The sequence below is a fragment of the Alligator mississippiensis genome, chromosome 1 (assembly GCF_030867095.1).
Source record: "Alligator mississippiensis isolate rAllMis1 chromosome 1, rAllMis1, whole genome shotgun sequence".
Lineage (NCBI taxonomy): Eukaryota > Metazoa > Chordata > Crocodylia > Alligatoridae > Alligator > Alligator mississippiensis.
Window position 1 is genome coordinate 315430320 of NC_081824.1, and position 27313 is coordinate 315457632.

General features: G+C 38.7%; 1 protein-coding gene across 7 annotated transcripts in view; it reads right to left on the bottom strand.

The window, feature by feature from the left end:
* The window catches only part of POLA1 (DNA polymerase alpha 1, catalytic subunit), a 301656-nt gene that overhangs the window by 159175 nt on the left and 115168 nt on the right, over positions 1-27313 (bottom strand). For all 7 annotated transcript variants that reach the window (XM_014595721.3, XM_019495025.2, XM_059720836.1 and 4 more), the window contains 5 exons: positions 21349-21554; positions 18229-18361; positions 15195-15326; positions 11516-11690; positions 386-567 (listed from right to left, as the gene is read on the bottom strand). In XM_014595721.3, the coding sequence (XP_014451207.1) occupies positions 386-567; positions 11516-11690; positions 15195-15326; positions 18229-18361; positions 21349-21554 (828 nt within the window). The remainder of the gene's footprint in view (positions 1-385; positions 568-11515; positions 11691-15194; positions 15327-18228; positions 18362-21348; positions 21555-27313) is intronic.

Consider the following 27313-nt stretch of genomic DNA (forward strand, 5'->3'; position numbering starts at 1 on the left):
TAGGATTAAAAAAAATGTCATTGCTACAGACAAACTTCATTAAATGGAGAATTGCAAGTTACTCAGGAGTTGAGATAAATACTAAAAATAAAAAAATGTGCTAACTACCATTTGTAAACCAAGGCAGATAGATTAATGAAACCAAATGGTCTGACACATGCTGCCAGACTACAGTATTCCAGACTACAACGTATAAATGCAAGAGACTTGAGCACTGACATAACAATCTCTCATCCAAAATTATCAACAAGAGTGTCTTCCCCTGCTTCAAATTCTAATAAGCTATATTTGAAAAGCTCTTCCTTCCCTCCTCCTCTTCTTTTTTTATCATGCAAAAACATTTTTCTTCCAAACTGAAGCACAGAAATAAAAGATCAAAACTAACCGAACCATCAAAGACATTGTCATAAATGTTCTCTGTTCCACACTTTGGGCAGGGAAACTTGAATCTTTCACAGTCCCTGTATTTCTCTTCATCAGTGAGCTGTGCTAAGCCACCAAGAAAAGCATCGTTCTCTTCATCTTTATGATAATGATGATGGACTTTGAATTGGGAAGGATCCAGTCCTATTAATCAGAAATAAAAATTGCAAACAAAGACTAATGTGAACAATTCAGCTGTTATTTTTTTTCCTTGTGGATTCAGTAGGAAGAGGAAAATGTAAATTCAGATAGTGAAAAATCTATATTCAGAAAAAGATTGCTAAAAATATATATATACACATACATTTTACAATTTTTAACCCAAGATGAAGGTTCATATAACATGAAAAAAAATCACTTATCTTTTTACACAAGATTGCTTTATAAATAAAACAAGCACACTGCATTATCTATCATGGGAGTATGCAACAGAACATTTTGTTTCTGAGGAAACCACTCCTAGTGGATGGGTTTGTTGTTATTTTCTTTTTAAGTTGCATTGAAAATATTTCAATAAAATGTGCATCATTATTAAGAAACAGTCTTTAAATCAAAATGGTACCATTAAAACTGAAAACAGAGAATAAAAACCCCATTAAACAAATGCGGGTGCACAGCTATTACCAACTCCTTCAAGTCCGTACACAACTGCCAACTCTGATTTCAATGCAGTGGTCGATTTCATTTTGGCTCAGTGGTTAACAGCATGTAGGTTTCAATCTAATGCAGTGGTTAAAATTCAGTAGTAGCATTTAAAAAGGTAGTACTGGAGACAAAACGCTTTATATTTGGTTGCCAGAACCCAAGCATTTAAACAAATAAAGTCCTAAAACTACTGATTTCATAACCTGAAGTAGGGGGAAGGGTCATTTTTCTTAGCAATGCAATTGTCAAAGTGACTTCAGTGAATTCTATATTTTTGGCATGTTTTTAACAACATGTCTAATCATCATCATCTTTTTATTTTTTTTTAAGCAAGTATGTATTTGATCTGTAATCTTTGCTAGAATTTAAAATAAGAATCTAGATAAATGGCCATATCAAAATTTATATTCTAAGGAACACGTGAGAAATGTTGAGGAACTGCGGCTGAGTTTAATATAAAAGAAAAAGGTCCAAGAAAAAAGGATCCCCTAAAGAAATGTTTTATAATAAACTGAAAGTTTTTATAAAAATTTAAACAAGCAGTAAACACATTCTTTTGTAAAGCATGACAATAATTCAGCATTGTATTTAGGGAAGTTGAAAAAAGATTCACATTTAATTTAATTTCTTCCTTATAAAGCTAACGAAGTGTTTGCTCTACTTAGTGGAGGACATATAATATTCATAGAACTAAAAAAATAACTTGACAAACATTTCCGTTAACTTATACCAGCAAACACACCATTTTCTATGGAGTTTCACTATGTAAAAATACTCTATTATTTATCATTTTCATAATCATTACTTTTTTTTCAAACAAAAAGTGCAAAATGGCAGTTCAACCTATTTAGTTTCAATTAAAAACCTCTTCTTTGTCACATATTATTCCTTTGGATTATTGAACAATTACAGTACATAAAGGCTAATATTCTATACCATGTAGACTCTTGCACAACATAAACCTCACATTAATAGGAATAGCCATATGTTCTATTTTGCCCATGGTCCCTTGAGGGAGAGACAGCATGTTTTGTCAAATATTAAATAAATCAGTGAGTATATTTTTAACAAGGCAACACATTCTGCAACAGACTTGGTAGATAAGTTTTAAGTAAAACTTTTATCTCCCCTCTTTAACACATTCTTTAACATTTAAGATTTTGTCTTAAGGAAAAAAAACACTAAGACACATTTTATTTCAGAAAGAAGGCAATAAGGATATGATATGAACTGTAAAAAGTGAAAGTTATGTAAAAGATGGCCACAACTATTTTAGAGGTGCAACAATAAATTCCAGCCCAAAATGCATCTTCAATTCTTTCCGAAAATATATTTGACTGAATTTCTAGAATAAATTATACTAAATACAGCTGAAAGAAAATAATATTTTACCCTTTCTGAAGAGGGGGATGGTATTATAGGAAAAGGGTTATGGGTAAAAACTAAAACAAATGAATAACCTAGCTCCACATTTTAAAAGCTGAAAACTACCTCACTTTATAACATTATTAGCTACTAGTTGCAGCAAAGCCACACAGGAATTACGGTGAGGAATTTAGCAAGGAATATAAGAACACAACTTTCAGCATGCAAAAAGTCCCACTGAAATTAATGGGATAACAAGTGCTGTAAAGCAGGTTCCTAGCTTTATTACCTTGCTGTACTGGGGCCTATATTATCTATTACTTCCTTTCATGGATGATTACTTGGTTCACTTAATCCATTTCAGCGCACTAACCTGCAAACTCTCATTGGAGGGAAGATTATCCTATTTAGCACACAAAATTTAGCCTAAAATATCCAAATAGATAGAAAAATGTTCCTCTTGCCTTTGTATCACTTTTTAAAAATGAAAGAGCTCAAGAATTGTAAGTAATAAAAGCTTATCTTTTCATAATACTGAAAAAATTAGATGTGCTTCCTAAATATTTCAGACTTGCCTTCAGTCTTAAAACTTCTCTTGTATTATCACTAGATGCTATGCATTATGGATCAAGTTAACCTTAAAACAGTAAAAGTATGAATGCATGATTTAAAAAGAATATACTCCTTCAGAAACTAAAAAATGATGAAAAACTCATGACATTTACTATTATGTGACTGAGATGTACACGAAGAGAGAAATCTGCAAGTTGCCACTGAACACGATAATACAACTGTTAGAACCTTCAGTGAGTAACCAGAAAAAAATAAAGCATTTAATAAACAGACAAAACTTCAAAATATTTTAGTGCATTTTCGTTGAAACTTCTGCAGGTGCCTTTTGGGAGTGGGGATTCCCTCCTCAAGACTACAAGCAGTGAACATGCACAAACCACAAATATCAGACGAAACTTCAATTTTCCAGGCAACTCCTAGAGGTAGCTAAATAGATTTATCAATTTCCATAAATTACTTAGGTTTTTTTTAATTGAGTTTAGCCTAACTCCTATATACCTTTTCTGGAAGATATGCATGCCGAAAATTTTATCTGCTTATGTCTTTGCTTATTAGAGGTTTTGTAAAACAAAAGGAAAAGAGTATCTGGTACTGCCACCTAGAGGTTAAGAACGTGAATTTCTATTAAAATCCCACAGAGCATATATGGAAACAAACACACTTTAATTACAGAATTATTCTGATTAACCAAACGCCAGCAAGTGTTAACTCTAAACAATTTTCTTAACTGAAGAGATAATGACAAAGAAGTCCCTAATAAAAATTCCCAACTAGATAACACAAACTTTACATAACTTAGTTAAAATAAAGGGACATTGTACTAAGTAAATTGCTTGAATAAGAATCCTAAAAGACAGTTACGTATAGTCAAAACACTGGAATGGCTAAAAACCTAATCTGGTTAGAAAAGTGGAAAAGATGTCAATATTCTTTTACTATGCCCAAATAAAATGTTGTAACATCATGAATCTGAAACAGAACATACCAGTTCACATATTCAGTCCCTCTCTATAAAAGTTGGAAGGGTTAATTACGAATTGATGCTCTAATATACTTATGTAAAGTATTCTCTCTTATTGGGCTAATCTGTATATTTAGTAGAGATTTTAGTCAAGCTTTCAGGCATCCAGCATACTCCACCAGCTTGATGCCCAAAAGCTTTTCTGACATCTCACAGAACTATATAAGGTGGTCCAGTACTTCACTCCACAAAAGCTGGTGGTTCTCACATCCTATACCATCACAGCTCCACCACTACCACCACCTCCACTTCTTTCAGATATTTAAAAAAATGGGCTTAGTACACACCAAGCAGTAAATGTAGTTAAAAGAAAGATTAAATAACTTGCGTTCTAAACGCACACGTGCACACACATACAGACCCTCCTCTAAGTCCCAAATCCCCATTTCAAGCAAAAGCCTGCACCTCATTAATAAATTCTGACCATCAAGACCACATAAAGGCATTATACAATAGAGTTCCTTTCACTTTACAGAGGAGGTCAGCCACCTACAGCCTGCAAGGCAGATGTGGCCTGCCAAGCAATTTCATCCAGCCCCCAAAACCCAGATATTGGTGTTGGGAGAAAAGCTGTGGTGTTTGCCATTAGCAACAATTAACCAGCAGCTGGGTTGGAAGTGCCGGACTATTTCAGCCTGCCACTCCTAAAAGGTTGCTGACCTTTACTTTACAGCATGAAGAGCTCTAAATTTGTTATGTTAGCTCACATTTCTCATCTGGTCTCTGCAGTGAAGATACTGTGGAATGCAAGGTTACCCAGTAATATATGTACATTGTATAGATGAACAGGTCTTTTTAATTAAGGCTGAAGTAACCAGAATTTATTAAACTGCTCCCACACTCTGTGGTTGACTAACTACATATTTTGTCAGGCAGTTAGTTTCGAAATTTCTATTATAAATACTTTGAAACTATATCTTTTCTATTTAAAAGACTGTATCTTTTCTATTTTAAAAGAGATTTGTAAAATTATTTTGGTAACTCAAACCAATTGTTTTCTTCTACCCAAAAGAGTCATAGGCAGAAGCCTACCAAAAGTAAAATATATCCTATCAAATCTATGCAGTATTATTAGCCTAACAGAGATTACTGTCCTGAATTTTCTAGACTTTACAGGATACATACAGGATTGCTTAAAATGTCAAGCATTAACAATATGGGACCAGTATCTGGGTGAGCTTATGGATAATGGAATCTCTCTCAGAGACATTATATGGGCACAGGAAAATTCCCATTTATACAGCAAAGTACTTTACATAATTCACAGTTATAGGCTCTAAACAACAGTACAAACTAAAAATACCCATATCACAACCAAACAGCCAAGATGCACATATATAGTTAAGGCAGGTTAACACTAGAAACTATTTGTTGATTTAGAAATATAAGAGTAGTTAGTCTATAAGATGTCACGCCCTGCCTTCTTAGAAATATCAGTTCTGGCTTTTGTTGATTTCTTCCAACAAAAGCCCTAAAGTAGATAAAATTACACCAGCAGACACTTCCTTTTTGCCAAGATAGTTTATTTTACTTGCAAAATTGTACAAAACTATCCTGGCAAAAATACTGCATGCCAACAGTGTACTTATACTCATTTTGGATAAGTGCGTAACTAACTTTACTGCATACCACAATGCGAGTCCCAAATTTCGGCCTGTTGCTTACATTATAATATGCATATATATTAACTACATAAATGGTGCATACAGACATTCTGGGAGATTAGAGGCCGATTAGATAGAGTTAAAAATGGCCACCCAATCTAAGGTAAATTGGGATAGGGAGGGCTCAGGGGGCAAGCACACTGCAGGGGGGAGGGCAGGTTGGAGGGATCGCAAGAGCAGGCAGGGTCCACAGGATGGATTGGGAGGGCAGGCGGGTCTGCCAAGGGAGGTAGGGGTCTGCGGGGGTGTCGGTGTGGTCTGGGACTGTTTGGTCAAAGGGCTCGCAGGGTCTGCCAGAGGGTGCATGGCTCTCTCCCCCACTCCCTGGGACCAGGGGCTATTTTTAGTCCCCAACCGACCCATAAAACTGACACCCTTCATCCTACCCAGTCCTCCACCCACCCCGATTTACTTGCTCAGCTCCTGTCACTGGCGAATGCTAGTAAAAATGGCACCAGGAGCAGCCTGTGGGATGCGAGGTTTGGCAGGTTCAGGAAGGGCTGGCTAGTCCATGGGAGATTGACTGTCTGGGGAGAGAAGTGTCTGGATAACCTGATACTAGGTAGGGGGTAGGAGAAGTGCAGCCCCAGAGCTCGGAAGAGCAGCTGGGTTTTCCCAGCCCTGGGGCTGTGCTGGAAACTGTTCAGAAGTTTTTTTTTCATAGATTTCATAGACATTTGGGACCCCAGAGGATCGTCAAGTCCAGCTCCCTGCCCAAGGGGCAGGAAGTCAGCAGGGATCATAGGATCTCAGAAAGATAAGCATCCAAATGTGTCTTGAAGGCGTTCAAAGTGGATGCTTGAACCGCCTCTGGCAGCAGTCTATTCCAAACCTTGGGGGCTCGGACAGTGAAGAAGTTCTTCCTTATGTCCAGCCTGAATTGGCCACAGTGGAGTTTGTGACCATTTGATCTTGTCATCCCTTGGGGGGCTCTGGTGAACAGACGTTCCCCCAGATCCTGATGAGCACCCTGATAAACTTATAGGTGGCCACCAGATCACCCGTGAGCCTGAGCTTTTCCAAGCTGAAGAGCCCCATGGCTCTCAGCCTATCATTAAAAAGGTCTGTTTTCCTGACCTGATCACGTGTGTGGCTCTCCTCTGCACCCTCTCAAGCTTCTCCACGTCTTTTTTGAATTGTGGAGCCCAAAACTGGACACAGTACTCCAGCTGCGGCCTCACCAAGGCCGAGTACAGTGGGAGAATGATGTCCCGGGATTTGCTTGAGAAGCATCTATGGATGCAAGCCAGCATTTTGCTCGCTTTACTAGCCACAGCATCACATTGAAGGCTCATGCTGCAGGTTTTTCCTCCCAAGGTGGAGAATCTTGCATTTTTCGGTGTTGAACACCATCAGGTTCTCATTCTCCCATTTCATGAGTCTATCCAGATCTGCCTGGATCACCCTCTTATCCTCAGGTGTGGATGCTTTACCCCAGAGTTTGGTGTTGTCGGCAAACTTGGCCAGTCCACTCCTGACACCAATGTCCACATCATTGATGAAGATGTTAAATAGCATAGGCCCTAGGACAGAGCCTTGTGTGACACCACTGGTCACAGCGCACCAAGACGATTGCCTCCCGTCGACCACCACCCTCTGGGTCCTACCGTGGAGCCAATTCCCCAGCTAGCGGATAGTGGTGAAGTCAAGGCCGCAGTTAGCCAGTTTGGCCAAAAGGTGATCGTGGGATACCAGATCAAAGGCTTTTTTCCAGGTATACAACGTCGATCTCTTCCCTCTTGTCCAGGTGATAAGTTCAGGACAGTTAGATGGCCAATCTGATCTAAGTTAGGTATACCTCGAAGGTAGGGTTAACTTAGATCAAGTCAGACATTTCAGACCGATCTAACTGTTCTGAACTTCTGTACAATTTGAACTTAGATCTACCTAACTAGCATAAGGTCCAGACCTGGGTGATCTAAGTTAGATCAAGTGGTCATTTTTAACATGATCTAACCTCCGCAAACGTCTACACCTAGCCTCAAGTACAGGCCTCAAGTACCTGTATAGCCTCAAACTGCTCAAGTGCATGGCATCTTTCAGCCCCACCATCTACTCTGTAATGCAATTGCACTCAGGTTAATTACATTAAAAATGATGAAAGGGAAGCAGCTCAAGCCTTGAAAATGATGGAAGCTATGAAATTTTGTGGGGCTGCTCATACAGTGCTGAGTAACTGACAGTGTGGCGTAAATGATGAGCATTGCTTACGTTAATTTCAAGTAAGTGCATTCTCTGGATATGTGCAGAGTAGCAGGTCCATGCATGTAACTAAAGCAAAACTTGTTACAATTAATACTCATAGTTTTAGCCACAGGGCTTTATTTTTTTCTAGCATAGAGTAGTCATTAGTAAAGGAATGAATGTTTGACAGCATTATACTGAAGACTATTCTACATGGCAAGGGGCTGCACCTCCTTCACACCTCACATCTATTAAGGAAGAAATCTGACCATGGAATGATGAGTGTTTACTGATAGTGAACAAGTCATCACTTCTCTGAAACAGCAAAATACATCTGAAAAAACATTAATATAAATGTTCTAGTATGCCTTGTCTTTTGTGCTGTTCAACAATAGGCAGTCAAATTATCTGAATGGCTTGTCTTTTGTGTGTAAAATTTAAGGATCTGAACCATAATGAAGGCAAAATCCATCCTTTATTTGTCATATTCTGAATTTGGATTTCCCCTTGATTAGGAGTAAGATGGAAGTTCTTCTTGAAATGAAGATGGACACTATTGTTAGGGGAATTCTTCAGGGTGAAAGGAAATAAAACAGAAAATGCTGCAATTTCTCTCAGCTTTCTGGGTGAAGCAGTCGCATTCAAAATGACACCTTCACCAAAAAGAAGTTGAACGGTCATTAGGTAAATACAGGTCTTGTATACTTTTGAACATCATTAAGCTTCAAAAGTGGAGAGAACACCACAGAAAGTGAACGTGACAGAATTTGAGCTTCCGTTGTTGGCTACTTTACAAAAAGCACCTTATGAAGGGATAAGATCCCAAGAGACAATATGTAGTAGATCCTAAGATAGCAATAAATAGAAGGTTTTGACCTTTTGAAAATAGTGCTCTCACTCTAAATTAATTTATTTACTCTGGGACCATGGATAACAATTTAATCTGGTCATCCAATATTTTTCTTACTAGACTGTGAACAAGCAAAGTATAGAAGAGATTGTGATTTTCAGGAACACTGAACTTGAATCGCTCTAAAAGATTATCAGACTTCCTACAAAATCCAAAGATAAAGACAAACTATCATCAAGATCCTAATAAATAAATATATTCTTCAGATAGCTTACTAATCCTGTGAATTTGATTAAATATTCATGGACTGAGGCTCTATTCTCCATCACCTAGGTTGGAAGGGTTGAATGTGTCTGCTGTGAATTTACCAGTTTCATATGTGCACGAATGTAAAGACAACAGCAATTTTTTCCCATTTCTTCCTCGATGGCTGAGGTGGCATACTGAATGTAGCACAATTTTAATAGAAAAAGGAACTGTTTCATATAAAGTAGGAGACTTTAAGATGTTCCTTGATCTTTGCATCTAGTTCAGGGAATCCCAACCTTTTTAGGCTGAGGACTGGCAAGCTGCGGACCAGAAGTGACCATAGACCAGCAAACTGCAGACCAGCAGTAATCGGCAAACTGTGGGCAGGCAGCCAACCCTTTTTTATATTCAGTATGAAAAAGGGTTGGCTGCCAGTCTGCAGTATGCTCGTCACTTCCAGTCTGCGATCTGCTGGTCCGCAGTCACTTCTGGTCTGGCAGTCAGCCCTCCTGCAGACCAGCAGCCAAACCTTCGCAGCCTGGCACTGGGCTGCAGCCTGGGGGTACGAACCCCTGATCTAGTTCATACTGCATTTCTCATTAAAATGTTGCAAATCAGACCAAAACAGTGGAATACCATGAGAGGTAAGCAAGGTCAAATTTACTGGACATTGCATTTTACTGAAATTCTTCAAAATGGAGGACTGGTCTTCCGAGAGGAAAGTTCTTGGACAATTTATAGGGTTAAAGGAAAACAGGGCCTAAGACATTAGGAAGAACAAAAACCCATTAAACTGACAGCCCAAAAGAGTTGACTGGTGAACACAGCAAACTAGAGAGAGATCCTAATCACTGTAAAAAAAACAACACTTTCTGATGCCTTTCAAAGAAAATATATGGCCATCACAACTATCATAGGAAGGTCCCAGGGTAACTAGACTCTGAAATCATCTGAGTTTACTCAAGGATTCATGACTTGGATTACGTATGGAAGAATAACATCTATCCTATTATGCAGGTCTGAAAAAAACTACGCTCCTATCAGCCAACTCAGTTTAAATGTTACAGATGAAGTTTTGCCAACATCAAAATAAGAAAACTTCAGGTGCCTGAAAAGATCAAACTGAACATATCTGGTTGTTATTTCTGCTCAGAGGCTACAATAGTTGTATAGATGTTCTGGTCTCGAAGAACTAAAGATACCTACAATACAGATATGATTCTAGACCAGAAATGAGATTCCATCTTGAATTTACTGCACTACAAAAAGTGTACGTATTTAATGGATGATCTTAAGTTATGTTCTGTTTTTAATAATTGACCATTTCATTTAGGTACCTAAATGGGAGTTTAGCTCTCCTGAACATCTGCCTCATCTATGGATGTTGAGCACTTCTAAATTCTAGTCAGAGATCTGCAATGATAGCACAATAAAGTTTGAGAATCGTCTCTTTGCTTGATGAAATAAATAGTTATGTCAGAAAAATCTTTAAATGCTTTACCTGACCATCCCAAAAATGTCAAGTTCCCTCAATAATAGAATCATTTTTTTTTTTTATTTTTTTACATAGGAGTCCCAGATCTCACTTACCATTAAGAGCTCATAACTGTTTATTACTAGTGTCTAGGAAATATTTTTTCTAATAGATGTATATGTAGTCATGTTTTCAATGATTGTATGAAAAATAAACCCACTTTTTAAGGAAGATTTGCGAGCAACTTTCAAATTTTGGTATTTTCCCTCTAGATAGGAAACTACTGAAAGGTAAAGGGACGTCTTTTTGTATGGGTCAGGGTGGAAAAAAAGTGACCTCTATTATTTTTTAAGTCTTCTAAAGAAAAAAAATCTTTCAAGAAAAGGAGCATCTGCCCCTCGCAGGCTGAATGAAAACTAGCAATTCTCTGTCTGCTAGCAGCTGTAGTGTCTTACAACAGGAAACGTATTTGCTTTTGCCTCTGGAGACAGGTGGACCCATTTCTACAGATTATTACAGGTACTTTCTTCGAGGCAAAATACATTTTTCTACATATCCTAGGCAAAAGAGAGAGGCATTTAGTGTTCTATATCTGAAAAAGGATGTCCTTTTGTTAGAGTCTAAAAAGATCAAAGCTTGAATAGCTATTTTTTTCTGGAAAGATGCCAGAGCGTGCTTAGTTCATAACTGCTTTGCATGTTTTAGCAATTTAAAGAAAATCTTGGGAAGATACAATATTGTTGACATTTATCAACATTTGACTTCCAAATTCAGAGCTAGCTTATGCAATCTTCATCCATGGTAAAAGAACAAAACAAAACAAAAAAAAAAAACCCTCAAGCAAATAATTCCACTACAGTTTGTGGATCCACTCATGTAAATAAGCATACTATCAGATCCTCATTAATATACTTTTTATGCACTGGACAGGACAATTGTTTTTCCTCATCACAGACTGATCTGGAAAACAGCATCCTTCAATATTCCTACTAAGAAGTGGCACACATTACTTTCCCTCATTGCCTCTCCTAGAGTTCTTAAGATTAAAGGAAGTTTCTGATACCTACCTAACCATGTTGCAATGAGAACAGAATCAATTCCATCTATGGGCTCGCAAATTCGAGCCACTACTGGGTGTATTTGTTGCGAAAGGTAGTATTGAGTATCAATAGTAAGATTTTCTTGTTTCTGCAGCTGTTCTGGAGCATATGCTCTCTGGCTGGCACTCAGATTTGATCCATCCTAAAAGGGACATGAACAAACAGACTATATAAAAGCCACATCCAGGCTGAAGGTCAAATTAGACTTTAAGCTTTGTAACAATTTTAAAAAAACTTATCCAACAGAATCTACTTTATATAGATAATTCAAGTTCAACGAAAGTAGGGAAAACATAATTGTTGCTGGCATCAACCATCAAGTTCAAGACTGTAAATACATGTTGCATTATTGGAGCCTATGAGTGTGGTCAGTAAGAGTAGACAAAGTAAACAGTTCCATCTGTCAATTCCAAAATACTAAATGAAAACATACTGCAATCATCCCTCAGGTTGAAACTATGCAGAGGTCATGCATTCTAGATCACCTTACATTAGCCAAGGTGCACTTATCACTCCACATAACCAGCAGATTCCAAATCATAATAAATTTGCTAAAATATGAAGTAATTGTCCAGTGGTTTTGGAGCCATGAGCCAATGCAACCCAGTTCAGGTCCACCACAGACTGGGGCTACCACCCCGGCCTGCTACTGCTGCTTCATCCCACTACAACACAGCATGCACAGCTCCATGAGCCAGATCCAATAGATCTGCAGCTAGATCCAGCCTGTGGGCCATAAGTTGCCAACCCATGGTATAGCCAGGCAAAAGATAAAACGTAAAATGAAACAACTGGAAGAGAAGCTAAGAAATCAAGACCGTTTTGGTCAGAAGTTTATACACGAATAAAACTGGGTTGTTGGAGTAGAAACCAACATGCACTAAAACTGTAGTTGGGGGGAAGGGAGGAGAACCCAAATATTTTCAGGAAGATGCGTCTTAAATCTGAAAAGTACATATGCTTGTGGGAAAAGTTAATTTTTTAACAAGTGCCAGTTAAGATATGCATAGCTGAGCTGAAAATAGGAGCTGTAGTTTTAATAAGTAGCAGGTGTTGGGAGTAAAGCATAAGGGGATTTACCTCAACCACCTCACTACATTTACCTGAATGTATTCTAGGGTTTTATCTAGTACATCTTGCCCAGTAGAATCATGGCCTCAATGTCTTTTGTTTAATCAGGGTCATCAGTCTTTGTTTACTGAAAATGCTTTTTCACTCGGAGCATCAGAGCTAAAACTTTATTGTTCTTTCTAATAAGGAACAAATCATAAAATTCAAAGCAAAATTAACTTTGACTACTCAAAAGCATCCAGCTGTTTTGCAAAAATAATTGCCATGCGATCACTTCAGCTCCCTTCTCTCACCAATTATATTCTGCTTCACCATTGTCTTGTCTCAGCCATGCCCATTTTCCAGCTTTCATCAGCTCTACAATCTTCCCTATGATGGCCTGAACATAGACATTAAATTGAAAATTGTATTTTTTTTTTAGTGTTTAAACAAAAAAAAATGGATTGAAACAGAGGTCCACTATAGGTAATCACTTTTCCAGTTCTGCTGCTTTGAACACCGAAAATATCCAGTACATTATAGTCTGCAAGATTCATATTTATTTTACTACAAATCCAAAGTGTGGAAAATTTCACGTGCTATACTGGTGACTGTAGGGTGCATGTATTTATATGTTGTACTTCATAAAAAAAGCCCCAAATTAAGAGATTATTTATATTGTCAAGTCAAGTACCCAATGCTAGGAAATGCCAGAGCTTAGACTGCTTGATACAACACAATTCTGCCCTCTAAGAATTGTGTATTTAACAGAGAATTCTGATACAGTTTTTAATTGACATGTTTAATCTTCCTCTTGTCCAACTTCCCTACTTTTTTGACTGCATAGTATGGCTACTGATCAGTAGCCAATAATTTTCCTATCAGAAGAGACAGCCCTGCTGCTGTCTGTACAAGCCTTGATACATATTCTGGTTTTAGGCCATGTTACTTCATTACAAATCAAACAGTCACACAGGTATGAGTTAGTAGCACTGTATAAAGCAGTCATCCCTAACCTTTCTCCTGGTGGGCTGAATTGGCAGTGCCCAGTCCATCCATGGGTTGGATCCAGCCAGTGCTCCCAATCAAGCATGGGCATGATGGGCACCATCGGGCCACTCAGAGGCAGGAGGCAGGCCAGCCTCAATGCAGCCCTGCAAGGGAGAGGGAAGGGGGCATGGCCTGGCCACACCCCATGAAGAGATATGGGGGCGTGGCCCATCCCCAATGGGAAGGAAGGGGCATGGCCTGGCTCTGGAGGTGGAAGGGAGTATGACCTGGCCCCATGGGGAAGGAAGGGGGCATGGACTAGCCCCAATCCAGAAGTGGTGGGGGACAGTTCAGCCCTGCGGGGGACAGAAACCACCTTGGCTCTAACCAGCCACACAGGGAATGGAATTTGGGAATTTGGTGAGGGGAAAGATGGCCACATTAATAGCTGATGCTCTCCGGCTGCCAAATTTCTGGACCCATAGGAAGCCCTACAATGGCTCCACAGGTCACATTTGGCCTGTGGACTGAAGGCTGAGTATCCGTGATGTAAAGAATTGATATCAAGCAAAAATGCAAAGGATGGCTTTATTTACTTTAACCCTAAGGACAGTAGCCTCAAAGCATATGCAGAATTCATCACCTAGACAGACATGTAGGCATGAAAAAATGTTGACCCAACAGGCAAGTCATTATAGAGAAACCCAGTCATTACTTTAGAAACCTGTCAGGATGCCGCCTTAGCACTTGGTAAAAACTGATGAGAGGTAAAGGCATCAGGCAGAGCCTGAAGAAAGTCTATTCTATGAACTGAAGCCACTGGTACCAAAAATGGCCTTCCATTAAATAAACGCATACACATGCATGCACTCAAAACAAGTACATGTGCATCTGCACACACAGCCTTGGCCACTGCTGAAAAGCAGCTAGGGCTGGGACGTGAGAAAGGCACCCTGTTGAAAGGTATTTTACAGCCAATAATCAAAGAAGCGTAAATTGGAAACTTCCAAAGTAACCAGTTCTGGTGTAATCATTTCAAGAAGAAAGTTGAAAAGTTCGAAGGGGCTCAGAGAAGAGCCAATGGAACAATTAACAGATTAAAACCTACCTCATAATGAAAGACATAAGGAACTCAAATTTATTTTGCTTAGGGATAGTCAAAAGATAACTATGCTGGAAACAGAAACATGAAAATAGAGGCCTCTCCAATCTAATAAAGCAAAGACGCAGAAAGATCCAGTAACAAAGACAAAGCATAGTTAGGTCATTAACCAATGAAATAAATTTACCAAGGTCCATAATGGAATGTCCTTTACTGGAAATATTTAATCACACTTGGTCCTCTCTTTAAACAAATGCTCTATGCTCAAGCAGAAATTAATTCAGGGAAGTCCTAAGGTCTGGATCATGCAAATGGACAAAGCATCATCACAATGGTCTTTCTGATCTTACAAACCATTGTCATATTTAATGCATACATGACTTAATAGTCTTCCTTTAAAATTCAGTACAATTACCAAGATAAAGAAAGGAGCTGAGCAGACTTCATCTTCCGTCTCCCAAAATCTCACAAATGGTAGTTAGCCATAAGTCGCAACATTTTTACCTGACAGATGACATATGACACTGTATCGCCTGATTTCACCTTTCGGCCTCCCTGAGAGTTTATCCACATGGCAACATGCACATGTGGCAAGCTTTTTTTGTCAGGATAATCTTGAGGATCTTTTGTCAATGCCTAAAAGATCAAAGCAAAATATTTCTTTGAAAAAAACATACTAATGACATGACAGACAACTCTATGAAGTAAAAAAAAAGGCATTGGTAAAAGTAGCTAACTTCATCATCCTTCTATGTTCACCAGAAAGCATATGCAGAGCATGACATACATCCAAAACACTGAAAATAGTGGTCATCTTTCCAACATTTCAGGTTTTACATACAAGTTTGGCCGGGGGGGAAGTGTTCCTGTTGTAAGAACATCCTATGATTTAAAAATTACTAACTGAAAAACAAAGACATAATAAAAACTCAAGCATAGTCAAAAATAACCAGAATTGTTAAAAACAGAATTTAATAAAAAAATTGAAAGAATACTGGTCTGTGACTGCAAAGGCTAATTCTAACTATAAAAGTAATACCTAATAAACTTTGTAACAAATGTGTTAAAACATTTGGGTTTGAATATTTTCAGGTTTTGAATATTTTCATGCATTCAACATAATCTAGAATTTCACCATTAAATGTTTTTCCTTTCATTTCTATAATTATTTCATTTTTAAAATTCATTATTGCCATGCTCATTTGCAATTTTATCAGTATAATTTGTCAAGGTGTTTAACATTTAATATTTCTAAGGCAATAAAATACCAGAGTATGCAGTAATTAAACAGGAGATAATTTCTTGTTTCAAATTACAACTAAAACTAAGTGCTAGTACAATATTTGTAGACATGTTGGTCCTCAAGAAAAAGGCAGACAATAACTTTTAATAAAGAAAAGCTGACTATATTGGTACCAACATGAAAGCTTGCAAGTTTTCATTGCTACTTTATTCATCATTAACTTGTATACCAGAAAGCAATCCAGTAAAGACAATGGATGCTGTGGAAAAGCTGGGATAGAAAAGTCACTTCCCACATTGGGGTAGGACCAGATACACAGAAAGAAATAAAATATGGTTATACAGTAAATATAAATGAGTAACTACTTCATTAAAATACTCAGAGGTGACTCTTACTTAAAAAATGGTGGGACTTTTATAATTATAATTGCATTCCTTTGACTGAAGAATCAAAATGGAGTTAGATAATAGGTCAAAATATAAAATGTCATGGTTAGGTAGAATTGCAGCAGTTAAGATTAATATTTTAGATTGAATTAGTTTTTTATTTCAAATTCCAGCTATTATAGTGACAGCAAATCTCTTAGATACTACGATAAACACATTTATTTGGAGAAATAAGAAACCTAGATCCAAAAAATCTATCCTGGAAAAGCCTCAGCAAGGAAGATTAGTGGGGAGATTACTACTTCCAAACATTAAATATTATTATCAAGCCAGCCAATTTAGAAATATGGTTTACTAAATAACACCAACTCACAATAAGCACTTAGTAAAGATAGAGCAAACCTACTGTTTAGCAGTCAAACTTAATATATAACCATGGCTAAAGAAATCTGCTAGACCAAATTCAATAATTACCCCTTTAAGACAACAACATTGAATAACTGGGATCATACACATAAGAAATTAAGCTCATACCCATCATCTGTAGCACCTTTTCATAAAAAACCAAATTTACTACTAATAACTTATTAGGAAACTTTAATACCTGGGAACATATTGGTATAATACATTTTGGACAATTACTCAAAGAGTAGCTCTTTTGAAGTAATACAACATACTGCAGGTGACATTAAAATCCTATTTTTCCAATATCTCCAACTGATACACTTCCATCTGTGGAAATTTGATAGTATTTGAGAAAATATTGGTGATGGTTATGAAATACAGGCCTATGTTCTGTGTTAAATAAAGCAATTTTAAATAACCATATAGAAAAAACCCCCATTGTTTATGACAAAGCGAGCCAATGACACTGGATCAGAAATTAGTGCGAAAGAGGCCATCAGGAACAATGGGAGACCATCTGGAATAATGGTTATCACACATCTATCTGCATGATAATAAAAGAAAAATGATATTTAAATCCTATACATTTATGTTATCTCACCCCCACTTAATTAAATGTATGATGCAGGCAAATTTTGGAGGGAGTGAGGTCAGTTAGGAGGACTACTACATATGGTGGACAGACTCCAGAATTAAATTGTTCTGGAAGAAAGTTGGAGATGTGGTGAGGGAAATAACAGGATGCAGCTATCAGATAACTCTTTAGTATTCTTATTGAACCTTTGTGAAAACTCTACAACATAGAAGTCATAATGAATCTTCTAGTGGCTGCAAGAATTAACAATTGACAAATCCTGGAAGAGAAGTGATATCCTTAAAATCACTACTGATTTCAAAAAGTTTGGGAAGTTTTAGCAATGGAAAAGCTGTCCTATTAAGTCAGTGCTCTCCAGGGGAGAAGGAAAAAAGATGTTTACTTGGAAATCTGTTGGAAATGTTTTGAATTTGCTACAAAACAATCTTTCCCTGCTTTCAAACCAGAAAGCTTGAGAAATTTTTGAATACTGAAGGAAAGTGCAAATGCTATGAGCTAATACTTAAGAACAAATTTGGAATAAATTTAAAATGTAAAAGCAGAGATGAGCACAAGATAGTGAGATATGTATTATGCAGACTTCTAAGCATCAATTTGCACAGTTCAGAAGCATGGAACTGAGGACTGAATTGACAACAAGGCAATTGGAATGAAATAATTTTAATTTAATTTAATTTCTGATATGTTATTATGTCAAGGGCTAGTACCACCACTGGTCTGGATTACTGATAAGATAAAAATCACAGCAAAAATATGAAAATCATTTGTCCCATGCGTGAGATTTTGTAATTATAAATAACTATAACACCTGAAAGCATCTATAACCGTAAAAAGGGTTTCTATTTTCAGAAAACAAAAAAGAAACTTAAAATAATCATTGAACAGCAGTTGATCAGTAATACCATTTACCTTGTTGATTTCAAATTGGCTTATTGGGACTCTGCCATTTGTCACATTTTCTCCTATGTCTATTAGCCTTCTTTGAATGTTTTCCACAATTATGTCTCGAGTCTGGTCGGAAAGAATCTGACCAATTACATAGCTGCAAAAAGAATTTATAAAAAAAATTAAAAATACAAACGATATCCTAGTTTTTAAAAAAAGGCTATATACTATTCTGCTTTCTCTAGGTTATCTTCAAAATGCAGAAACAAACTGAGGACAAATTTTATCTCAAAACTGTAAACTTCTCCTTTTTTAAAGTCATGCATTAATGTACTGAAAATTCAAGTTCCTATTTAACCTTAAAACCATTTTAAATGAGCACCAAACCGCTCTTAATTCCCCAACCTTGTTTTGACATTTACTAATCCACAACAGGTACATAAGATGAAAGAAATTTAGAACATGAAGTTACTGTAAGCAAAAAGTCCTGCCTATTTCTGGAAAATCATAGCTGGAAGGTCTGCCAGCTGCAGTAGAGTTAGTCACTGAAGAACACTGACAAACATTTGTATAGCTTTAATTACTAATACATTCCTAACTTGGAGAAATTTGCTTCTATTATGATGCATCTTTTCTTAGAAAATGCAAGTCTTTTAAGAACAGTAAGCAAGTGTGTAGTGTATATTTACAAATATAAAGAAGCATTCATTTCTAGGCACATTTAGAAACATAAGTTATTTAAACTAATGTTTTTCAAGAGGCTGCACGAAACAAATTGACTCAGCCACTAGATGACCACCTCTTGGTCCAATCAAGAGTATTCTTCCTTCAGAACTAATAAGTTGAGCAAGAATGGCATTGTGCAGCATTATGCATAGGAAATGCTCCCCCCCACAAATAATCAAGCACTGATAAAATGTATCCTCTTTTTAAAGAACAATTAAAAGGTATCTTAATTGTTAAACAAGTTTTTCAGGGCAGGGACCATAACCTCTTTGTTTAGAAACTGCCTAGCAAATTAGTATCTCCTGCCTCCTATAAAAGTGTCAGTCAAAAAAGTACTGCATCCAGGCTCCACACTTTAGGAAGGACGTAGAAGCTTGAGAGAATCCAGAGGAGAGCCACGTGCATGATCAGAGGTCAAGAGAGCAGGCCTTAAGAGGAGAGGCTAAGAGCCATAGGACTCTTCAGCTTGGAAAAGTGTAGGCTCAGGGGAGACTTGGTGGCAGCCTATAAGAATATCAGGGGTGTGCATCAGGAACTGGGAGAATGTCTGTTCACCACAGCACCCCAAGGGAAGACAAGTCACAAACTGCTGGAAGACTGTTTTAGACTGGACAAAGAAAAACTTCTTATTGTCCGAGTCTCCAGAGTCCGGAATAGACTCCCCCCGGAAGTGGTGCAAGCACCTACTCTGGACACGTTCAAGAAGCATTGGATGATTATCTTGCTGGGGTAATCTGACCCTAGCTGACTTCCTGCCCTTTGGGCAGGTGGCTGGATCCGATGATCTCACGAGGCCATTTCCAACCCTAATGTCTATGAAATCTATAAAAATTTTAAAATAGCATAGAATGCATGAATATATAAACATGTGCAAACATCTACATGCATTTACATACACATGGGTGTATATATTTCTTGGAAGTCCTCAGTTCAGTTTCCTTACAACGTAAATCATAAGGAAAGGAGGCCCCTAGGATCCCTGACATGTTACACTTAAGATGTGATTAACTGGTTAATCACATCTTAAGTAGTGACCTGGCTACACATTGATTCCATTAATGGTGTGACAGAACCAGAGATGAGCAAAAAAGTTACTACACAAAACATGTGTAATAACTTCATGGCTGGTTCCCAATATGCCCTTAGTTGAACGTGTGTCCAGTTCTCCCACCCTTGAAAGCCTGTGTGTGCCAGGATGCATGATTGTTAGGATCACATATGAGACACCCTTGCATCTTGTTTTAATGCCTGTCAGTGGCCTAGAAGATGTTAATTTAATTGTGCAGTGGGATCTGAGGAATTTTATCCTGGATTCCAAAAATAGCACATTCTGCCAAGCCAGACATTCAAAGTTTGGCATGGCAGTACATTCAATTCTTGGGATCTGGGATAAAATCCCTCAAATTCCCATCACTCATTTTCCTGGGCAGGCAGCTGGCTGCATATGTACCAGGGCACAGGGACCTGTGGATGAGGAGCTCCCCAATCCCTGGCCTATGTACAGCTGGCTACACAGGGAACTGAGGACCACTAAGCTCCCTAATCCAGGTTGCATACACACCAATTCCACACCAGGCTGTGTGCAGCTGGGCACTGGGGAACTCTCCAGTCTCCAACTGTCCCGGCTGCAAGCGCATCAACCCAACGCTGGGCTGCATGGTGCGACTTTGAAGTTCAGGATACCAGGCTGTCCAATGCTGGCCGCATGACACAAGTTCAAATTAAAACATGATACAAACTAGCCACAAAGATACTCCATATCAAAGGTCTTTGTGATATCAAGGCTGCTTACAGATGTTTAACAACAACAAAAAAGCGATGCTTTACTTTAAACTCAGCATGATCCCATGCGAGCCCAGTGCATGCCCATAAGAGACAGTACATTAGTTGGGCCCAGTTCACCCAATGTCTGTATATATCAGGCACTGGAGTGGGGCTTTTTTGGTGCTTTTATCTAAGAGCTGATTCAATAAGCTATTAGATAAGACACAAAAAAGCCCAGCTGAAGCACCCAATCTCTACAGACACTGCAGAGTAAAACATGCTGCTTCTTGCAGTGAAGAGCAAGGTTTGTGTTTAGTTTTTTGTTGGTTGTTTTTGTTTTTGTTTTGGGGGGTGGGGTTAACATCTGCAAGCAGCCCATATATTTTGTAATAAATGTAAAGTCACCTAACTACAGGACAGAAAATGCAAAATATGTTGTTAAAAAGTAAGCATACTTGTACAAACTGTTATAGACTTGTTCACTAATTTGATGATGCAATATTCTTTAGAATCAATACAGTTCTTAGTTAACAACCAGTAGTCTCCCTTACAGAAACACTACTGAACTTTTGTATATCACTTTTAACATTTGTGACTGTTCAAGATTTACAGTATGAGCTAAAAAAACCAAGCCTAAACTGAAGGAAAACGCACTTTCCAGATTCTTTTGCAAGATCACACCAGTCTCTTCGGACTATATCCAATCCTTTCAATTCCTGCTTGGTAACGTATTTCCCATCTCCTGTTGGTTCCACAGTTAGAGCTGCATACTTCTTCTTCTTCAGCAGTAACAAGGACTTGAAGACTCCATCAATATCAATCTCCAACAACTTATACAGCTTGTTTACTTCACTTTTGATCTATGCGAGTAGAGAGAGGTAGTTAGCCCTGTTAATCTAAAGTCAGACAGAAAAGCAGGGCACGGTGGCACATAGAGACCAACTCATCCCCTGAGAAAGGCACAAGATTTCACATACAACGGCTAAGTGCTTTAGATATGTTACATTAAAGAGTCATTGGATAAACACATATCTTGCATGAGAAACAGAGGAGAACCCAAAACTCCTTTTCCCCAAGGGACTATCCTGATCACTAGGCTAAAAGAGTCAGAGTCCATCTGGATTGCTTTCTGTCTAGCCCAGTGAATCTTGCATTCCTTCCTGCACTGTTTAGTTTCAATGTGGAGAGGGGAGACGAAAGGTGTCCTCAGCTAGGCCAGCCCCTAATCTGGTGGTTAAGGTGCCTGTCTTATAAATAGGATATGTGGGCTTGAACCTAAAAACTAGGTCATCTGCTTCCTAAATAACCAAGCTAAACACTATACTAACATTCAAAAGGCAGGCACCATCACCACTACTACTACCAAAAAAGAAAGTGAGCCAGTTGTCTGTATAGGTAGGGATAATTTAGGTTGTTAAATGGATGCCTGGGTTTCAAGTTGTGAATCCCACCCTCACATAAATGCCCATCTACATCCCCAAACAAAGCACCTAAGCCTGGGATAGAAGTAAGACTTCAGGAACAAACCCTCTTTAGCATTTCCTCTTTTCTGGTTTAAGCATCTTCATTTCTTTATGTGCTATGTGTTATGAATTCCAAACTTTAGGTGCCTAATTCTTCCCATCTATAGTACACGGAATTTAGGTGCAGAAACACTGTGCATCACTACACTTAGAACCCTTTTTGGATCAGAGCCTAAAAGCTACTTGACTTTTTCTTTAAAAAAACAAACAAACAGTTTGTTCATTGAAAAAAAAATTATATAGGGAATGCAAAATCATGAAACTGAAATTACAGAAATGTGGGTGCATGGTGAAAACCGGGTGTACCATTAGTTTATAAAAGCCCACAAACAACGTAGCTTATCCAAGCACAGAAAATTGGGAGCTACAATTCAATATAGATTTCTTTCTATTTTAAGATCAGGTCTTATTTATTTACAGAGATAAAAAAGTTTGAGTCAATTCTGAAAACACCAACATATGGTGTGAAGATGTACTAGCCAAATAGACTGTGCCCTTTCAAAAATGGTGCATGTTAGACAGAATCATCATATTGCAGGCTGAGAAAAATCAAATGGCAGTCTCAAGAAGCTAGCTACTTTCTCAGTAAACTTAACACAGAAGAGGTCAGTTATCTATTCATTCTGAAGTGTTCAAAAAGGCATAACTAAAACAGGCTATTAGCAAATTCAGAAAAAAGGACCTAAGCTAGCAGTACTGAACCTATCGTGTGAAGATCCCACCAGATTAATAATGACCTACTAAAAGAGACAACAGTAAAGGAAAACAAAGGGTTAAATATCAAAAAAGTAACTGGAAACAAAACAAGACTTCCATATGTTCCAAAAATATCAATGCATGAGGAATTATTTTACACATTCCCAATATGGTTACGGTTGTAAAAAAACTCTTCCCTGCAGCATCTGCAATCCGACTAATGTCCAATTATGATCTCAAAATATACTTAATCACATAAGATCAGGATCAGCACATCTCTTTGTTCACTGTTAAAATTCAAAAGCCTATATGGAAATGAATTCAGAACAAGAAGGGATATGGCAGGTTAAATGAAACCATCCCTCACAAACAGAACAACAAATATCAAGAGTCACTATCAAAGATTTTGAAAGAGACAGCCATGTTAGTTTAAATTAAGAGCAAGGTGACACCTTAGGCCACGCCCAGATGAGTGCAGCCATGCAGTATGTGGCGCCACAGACACGTTTGTGGCGCCACATACTGCACATTCAGTTGTTCTTTGCACTGTAAGGGAGCAGCATGGAGGGTTTTGTTTTTTTTTTACCCCTGGATATCCAGGGGTCAACAACAACAACAAAAACCCCAGGGAGAAAAAAAGCGGAGCAGTACACACATGGGCAACATGGTGCACCACAAGGTGCACTGCTGCTAGTTGTCCCCGATAAACCAAACATCCACACCACATATGGACGCAGCCTTAAAGACTACATGGTTCAGAAAAGTATAAATATTCACAAGTGCCAGGCTACTTTGCCAGATGCTTTAATTTGAAAGCTACCAACAAATATTTAGCAATACATTTTAGTTTTTGCAGAAATAATGTTAACGGTTCTCTCATCAGTGGGTGACTATTAACTCAGACCCAATCCAGAAAAATATTTAGGAACATACTTAAAATTAAGCATGCTTATATCCTATTGCCTTAATTGTGACCCAAGTGCTTTCTTAAAATGGGATGCTTCACTGAAATGGTTCAATATCTGCTGCCATAGCATGGCACTGTCATGCAATATGTAGCTTTACCCCAACCTGAATTTCTAATACTGTCTTGTATGTGTAGAACAAGAATAGAGCAGTAGATTTTCTTTCATCCCATGTAATATTGCAGCCAAAAATAAAATCATATTAAATTAACTTGCAAAAACAATGTTTCCTGAATGCGAGGCCTAAACTTGTCTTCTTCTGTTCTTCCCACTCTAAGCTTAGCACATCTTCTCCTGAAACTGTTTACCATAGTAGGACTGCCTTGCATTGGCATACAATAGAATTCAGAGATACTCATTCTTATTTATGTATTACCTTTCCTAAATTTGTTCTCTCAAATCCATAGGTATCCTGTTCTACCTCCTATGCTAGCCCTCTTGAACATCTCTCTGCTTCTTTTCTAGCATGGTCCCATCCAAGCCCTCACAGCTGCCTCATATTTCTCTCTTTCCTCAAATCCCTCCTTAAAAATAAACCCATTTAATGGGATGATTCTTGCCTGTTTACATAACCAGGGATCCAGAACTCTTACATGTCCCAAACTGTTACTGGTACTTTTTTTGGATTTTTGTTAGTCAAATATTTCGTATGTACAGTCATTTATGTATTTAGATTCTCTTTCTATCACACACTCCAGTTTTGCCCTCACACACAACTGTTTCATATTTGAAGACTTCTTGTACCTAAAAATGAATGGTACTGTCACGAGTAAACACATGGCCCCAAAATGTGCCAATATATTTATGACAATCTGCTTCCTCAAAAGCTGCCCTCTCATTCAGCTGGTATACACATATGGTATGTTGATCACATCTTCATCATCTGGACATAGGGGAAGAATCTTTGGAAAACTACGCCCTTCCCCCATCTCCCCCCCAAAATGACCCCGAATACAGGCAACCCCTGCTTAGCAGTCCTAACTGGTTCCAGAAAAAACGAGCGCTAAACAAAACAGTGTTAAGTAAAACCCATTTCCCCATAGGATTTAATGTAAATAAATATAACTGGCTCTGCACAACCTGCAGGCCAAGACCCCATGCTCTTGCTGCCCCGCCGGCCAGGGATTTACAGCAAGAAGGCAGCAGGGCTCTCTGGCTGGCATGGAGGAAGAAGTGGGGCCACCCACCCACCAGCGTCTGCTCCGCCCAGCAGGGGCTGCCTCCAGGACACCCAGTACTGGAACTATCTGCTGCTGCCAGATTGGTGCAGGCTCAGGATGGTGTCCATGCCCCACAGGTGAGTGCACGACCAGAACGGGGCATGGGCTGCAGCCCGGGCGCAGAGGGAGCTCTGCAGCCTCAGCCCCACTGTGTCCTGGGGCAGGGGACAATGCACATGTGTCTTGCGGCCCTGGGACCCGTGCTCCTGCTACCCCACCAGCCTGGGCCCTGTGCTCATGCCCCCTGCCCACCTGCCCCTTCTTGATGCCGCAACCACTACTCCCCACCTGCCTGCCAGCCATGGGCTCCTGCCGCCCCACCCTGGGCCCTGGCACCAGCCTGGGCTCTATGCTGCTCACCCACCCCATCCATCCAACCCTTCTCACTGCCATCACTCCTCCCCACCAGCTCCAGCGCCACATGCAGGAGCAGACCCAGCTCTCCTCCTGCCCCACCCTGGGCCCCTGTCAGCTGTCCCTCACCACTTCACTTGCTGCCGCCACTGCTTCTCTCCAGCCCCGCGCTGAGCATTATAACAAAATGCTCTGAGCAACCAGGTACGTATTTTCCATGAGTGCTATAGAGAAACCACGGTAAGCGGGGTTTGCCTGTACTCCACCCAGCATAGTTGACACCCTTGTGAAACTTCGTAATGGTCACATCACCATCATTTTGCATCAGAAACCAACCAGCAGCTATAACTACCTTCTCATGCCATCCTTTCATCCTAAATATACCACAAGATTTAACACTTGCACCCAAGCTCTTTGTTACAAGTGTATTTGCTCTGATACCATCAACCAGGTTACATACCTTAAATTCCTACAATTTAAAATACAACCCCCAAACTTGCCATTGAAAGCCATGGAGGCAGGCTCAGATCCTGCTCTAACCTGCTACAAATACTAGGCCTGTCATAAAGACAACAAAATCCCTTCTGTTATCCATTACCTATAGCCTCCAGCTTGAATGCCTCAGACACATCATTAATGACCTCCAACCCCTCCTGGAAAAGAATGATCATCTTAAAGCAGCCTTGGAGAACAAAACTGTCCTGCTTACAGGCAACCCCTTAACTTCAAACAGGATCTCTCCAGCAACACACCACCTAAAAAAGGCACCAAGCATTTCAACAGAACCAGATGCCATATGTTTCCCGGCACCAGTACACACCACATCATCACTGGACCACGCAACACAGATTAGAAAATCTGGGGTTCAACCACCTACTCCTATACTTATGTCATATACACCCTCACCTGCTTCTAGTGCCTATCTGCTATCTAGATTGCACAGATCGGGAGATCCCTATATAAAAGAATGAATGGACACCAATCAGACATCAATTCCAGAAAGATGTAAAAACTTATAGCAGAACACTTTAACCTCCCTGGACATTTCATTGCTGACCTCAGAGTAGCTGTTCATAGACAGCAAAACTTTAAAAATTTTAATGCAAAATTGTGAAACAAAAAAACATCCACAGACTGGATTATGTTAAGTATGGTCTCAGCAAATACTGGGTTCTTATCCTATTACTTGGACTACCTTTTATAACCCCAATGTCCCTAAACAGAGACAACTGTTTTATTTATACCCTTTGCCCTCCTTACCCCACCATAAACTCTCTCAGCAATGCCTGCTCCATTTCATCCCACTTCGTGAGCAGTTGCTTATGAAAACTTATGCTTATCCAATTCAGCTCATCTATAAGGTGCAACTCTACCCTGCCTTCTGTATATTTAAATAACCTTCATCATTTATATTTAGTGCCACCGCTGTCTGCGAGTCTATTCATGGCATCTGATGAAGTAGGCTGGAGTCTACAAAAGCTCATGTCTCTCTGAACAAGTTAGTCTATAAAAGGTGCCACACTACACTTCCTTCTTAAGTATTGTAAATTAACATTTTATTCAAATTTGCATTCAGACAGCACCCACAAACTGATAGTTATTACCCATGCATAATAATTAGCCAAACAACAAGAATTTTTGTTAGGTAAACTTAATGTCAAAATATAAACTATAAAAATTTGAATTATGTTGACACTGCTGTTTGTAAGGTATGATTTTTTTGAGCTTTAGTGTTAATTTTATTTGGTTTATCAAATATTCAAATAGAGTTCTGATAAATTTAGGACTAGTAAAGCTATTTACTATACTAAAAACCTTTACCAAAAATGTATTTTTTATTCAACTAGAACTTCTCTTCACA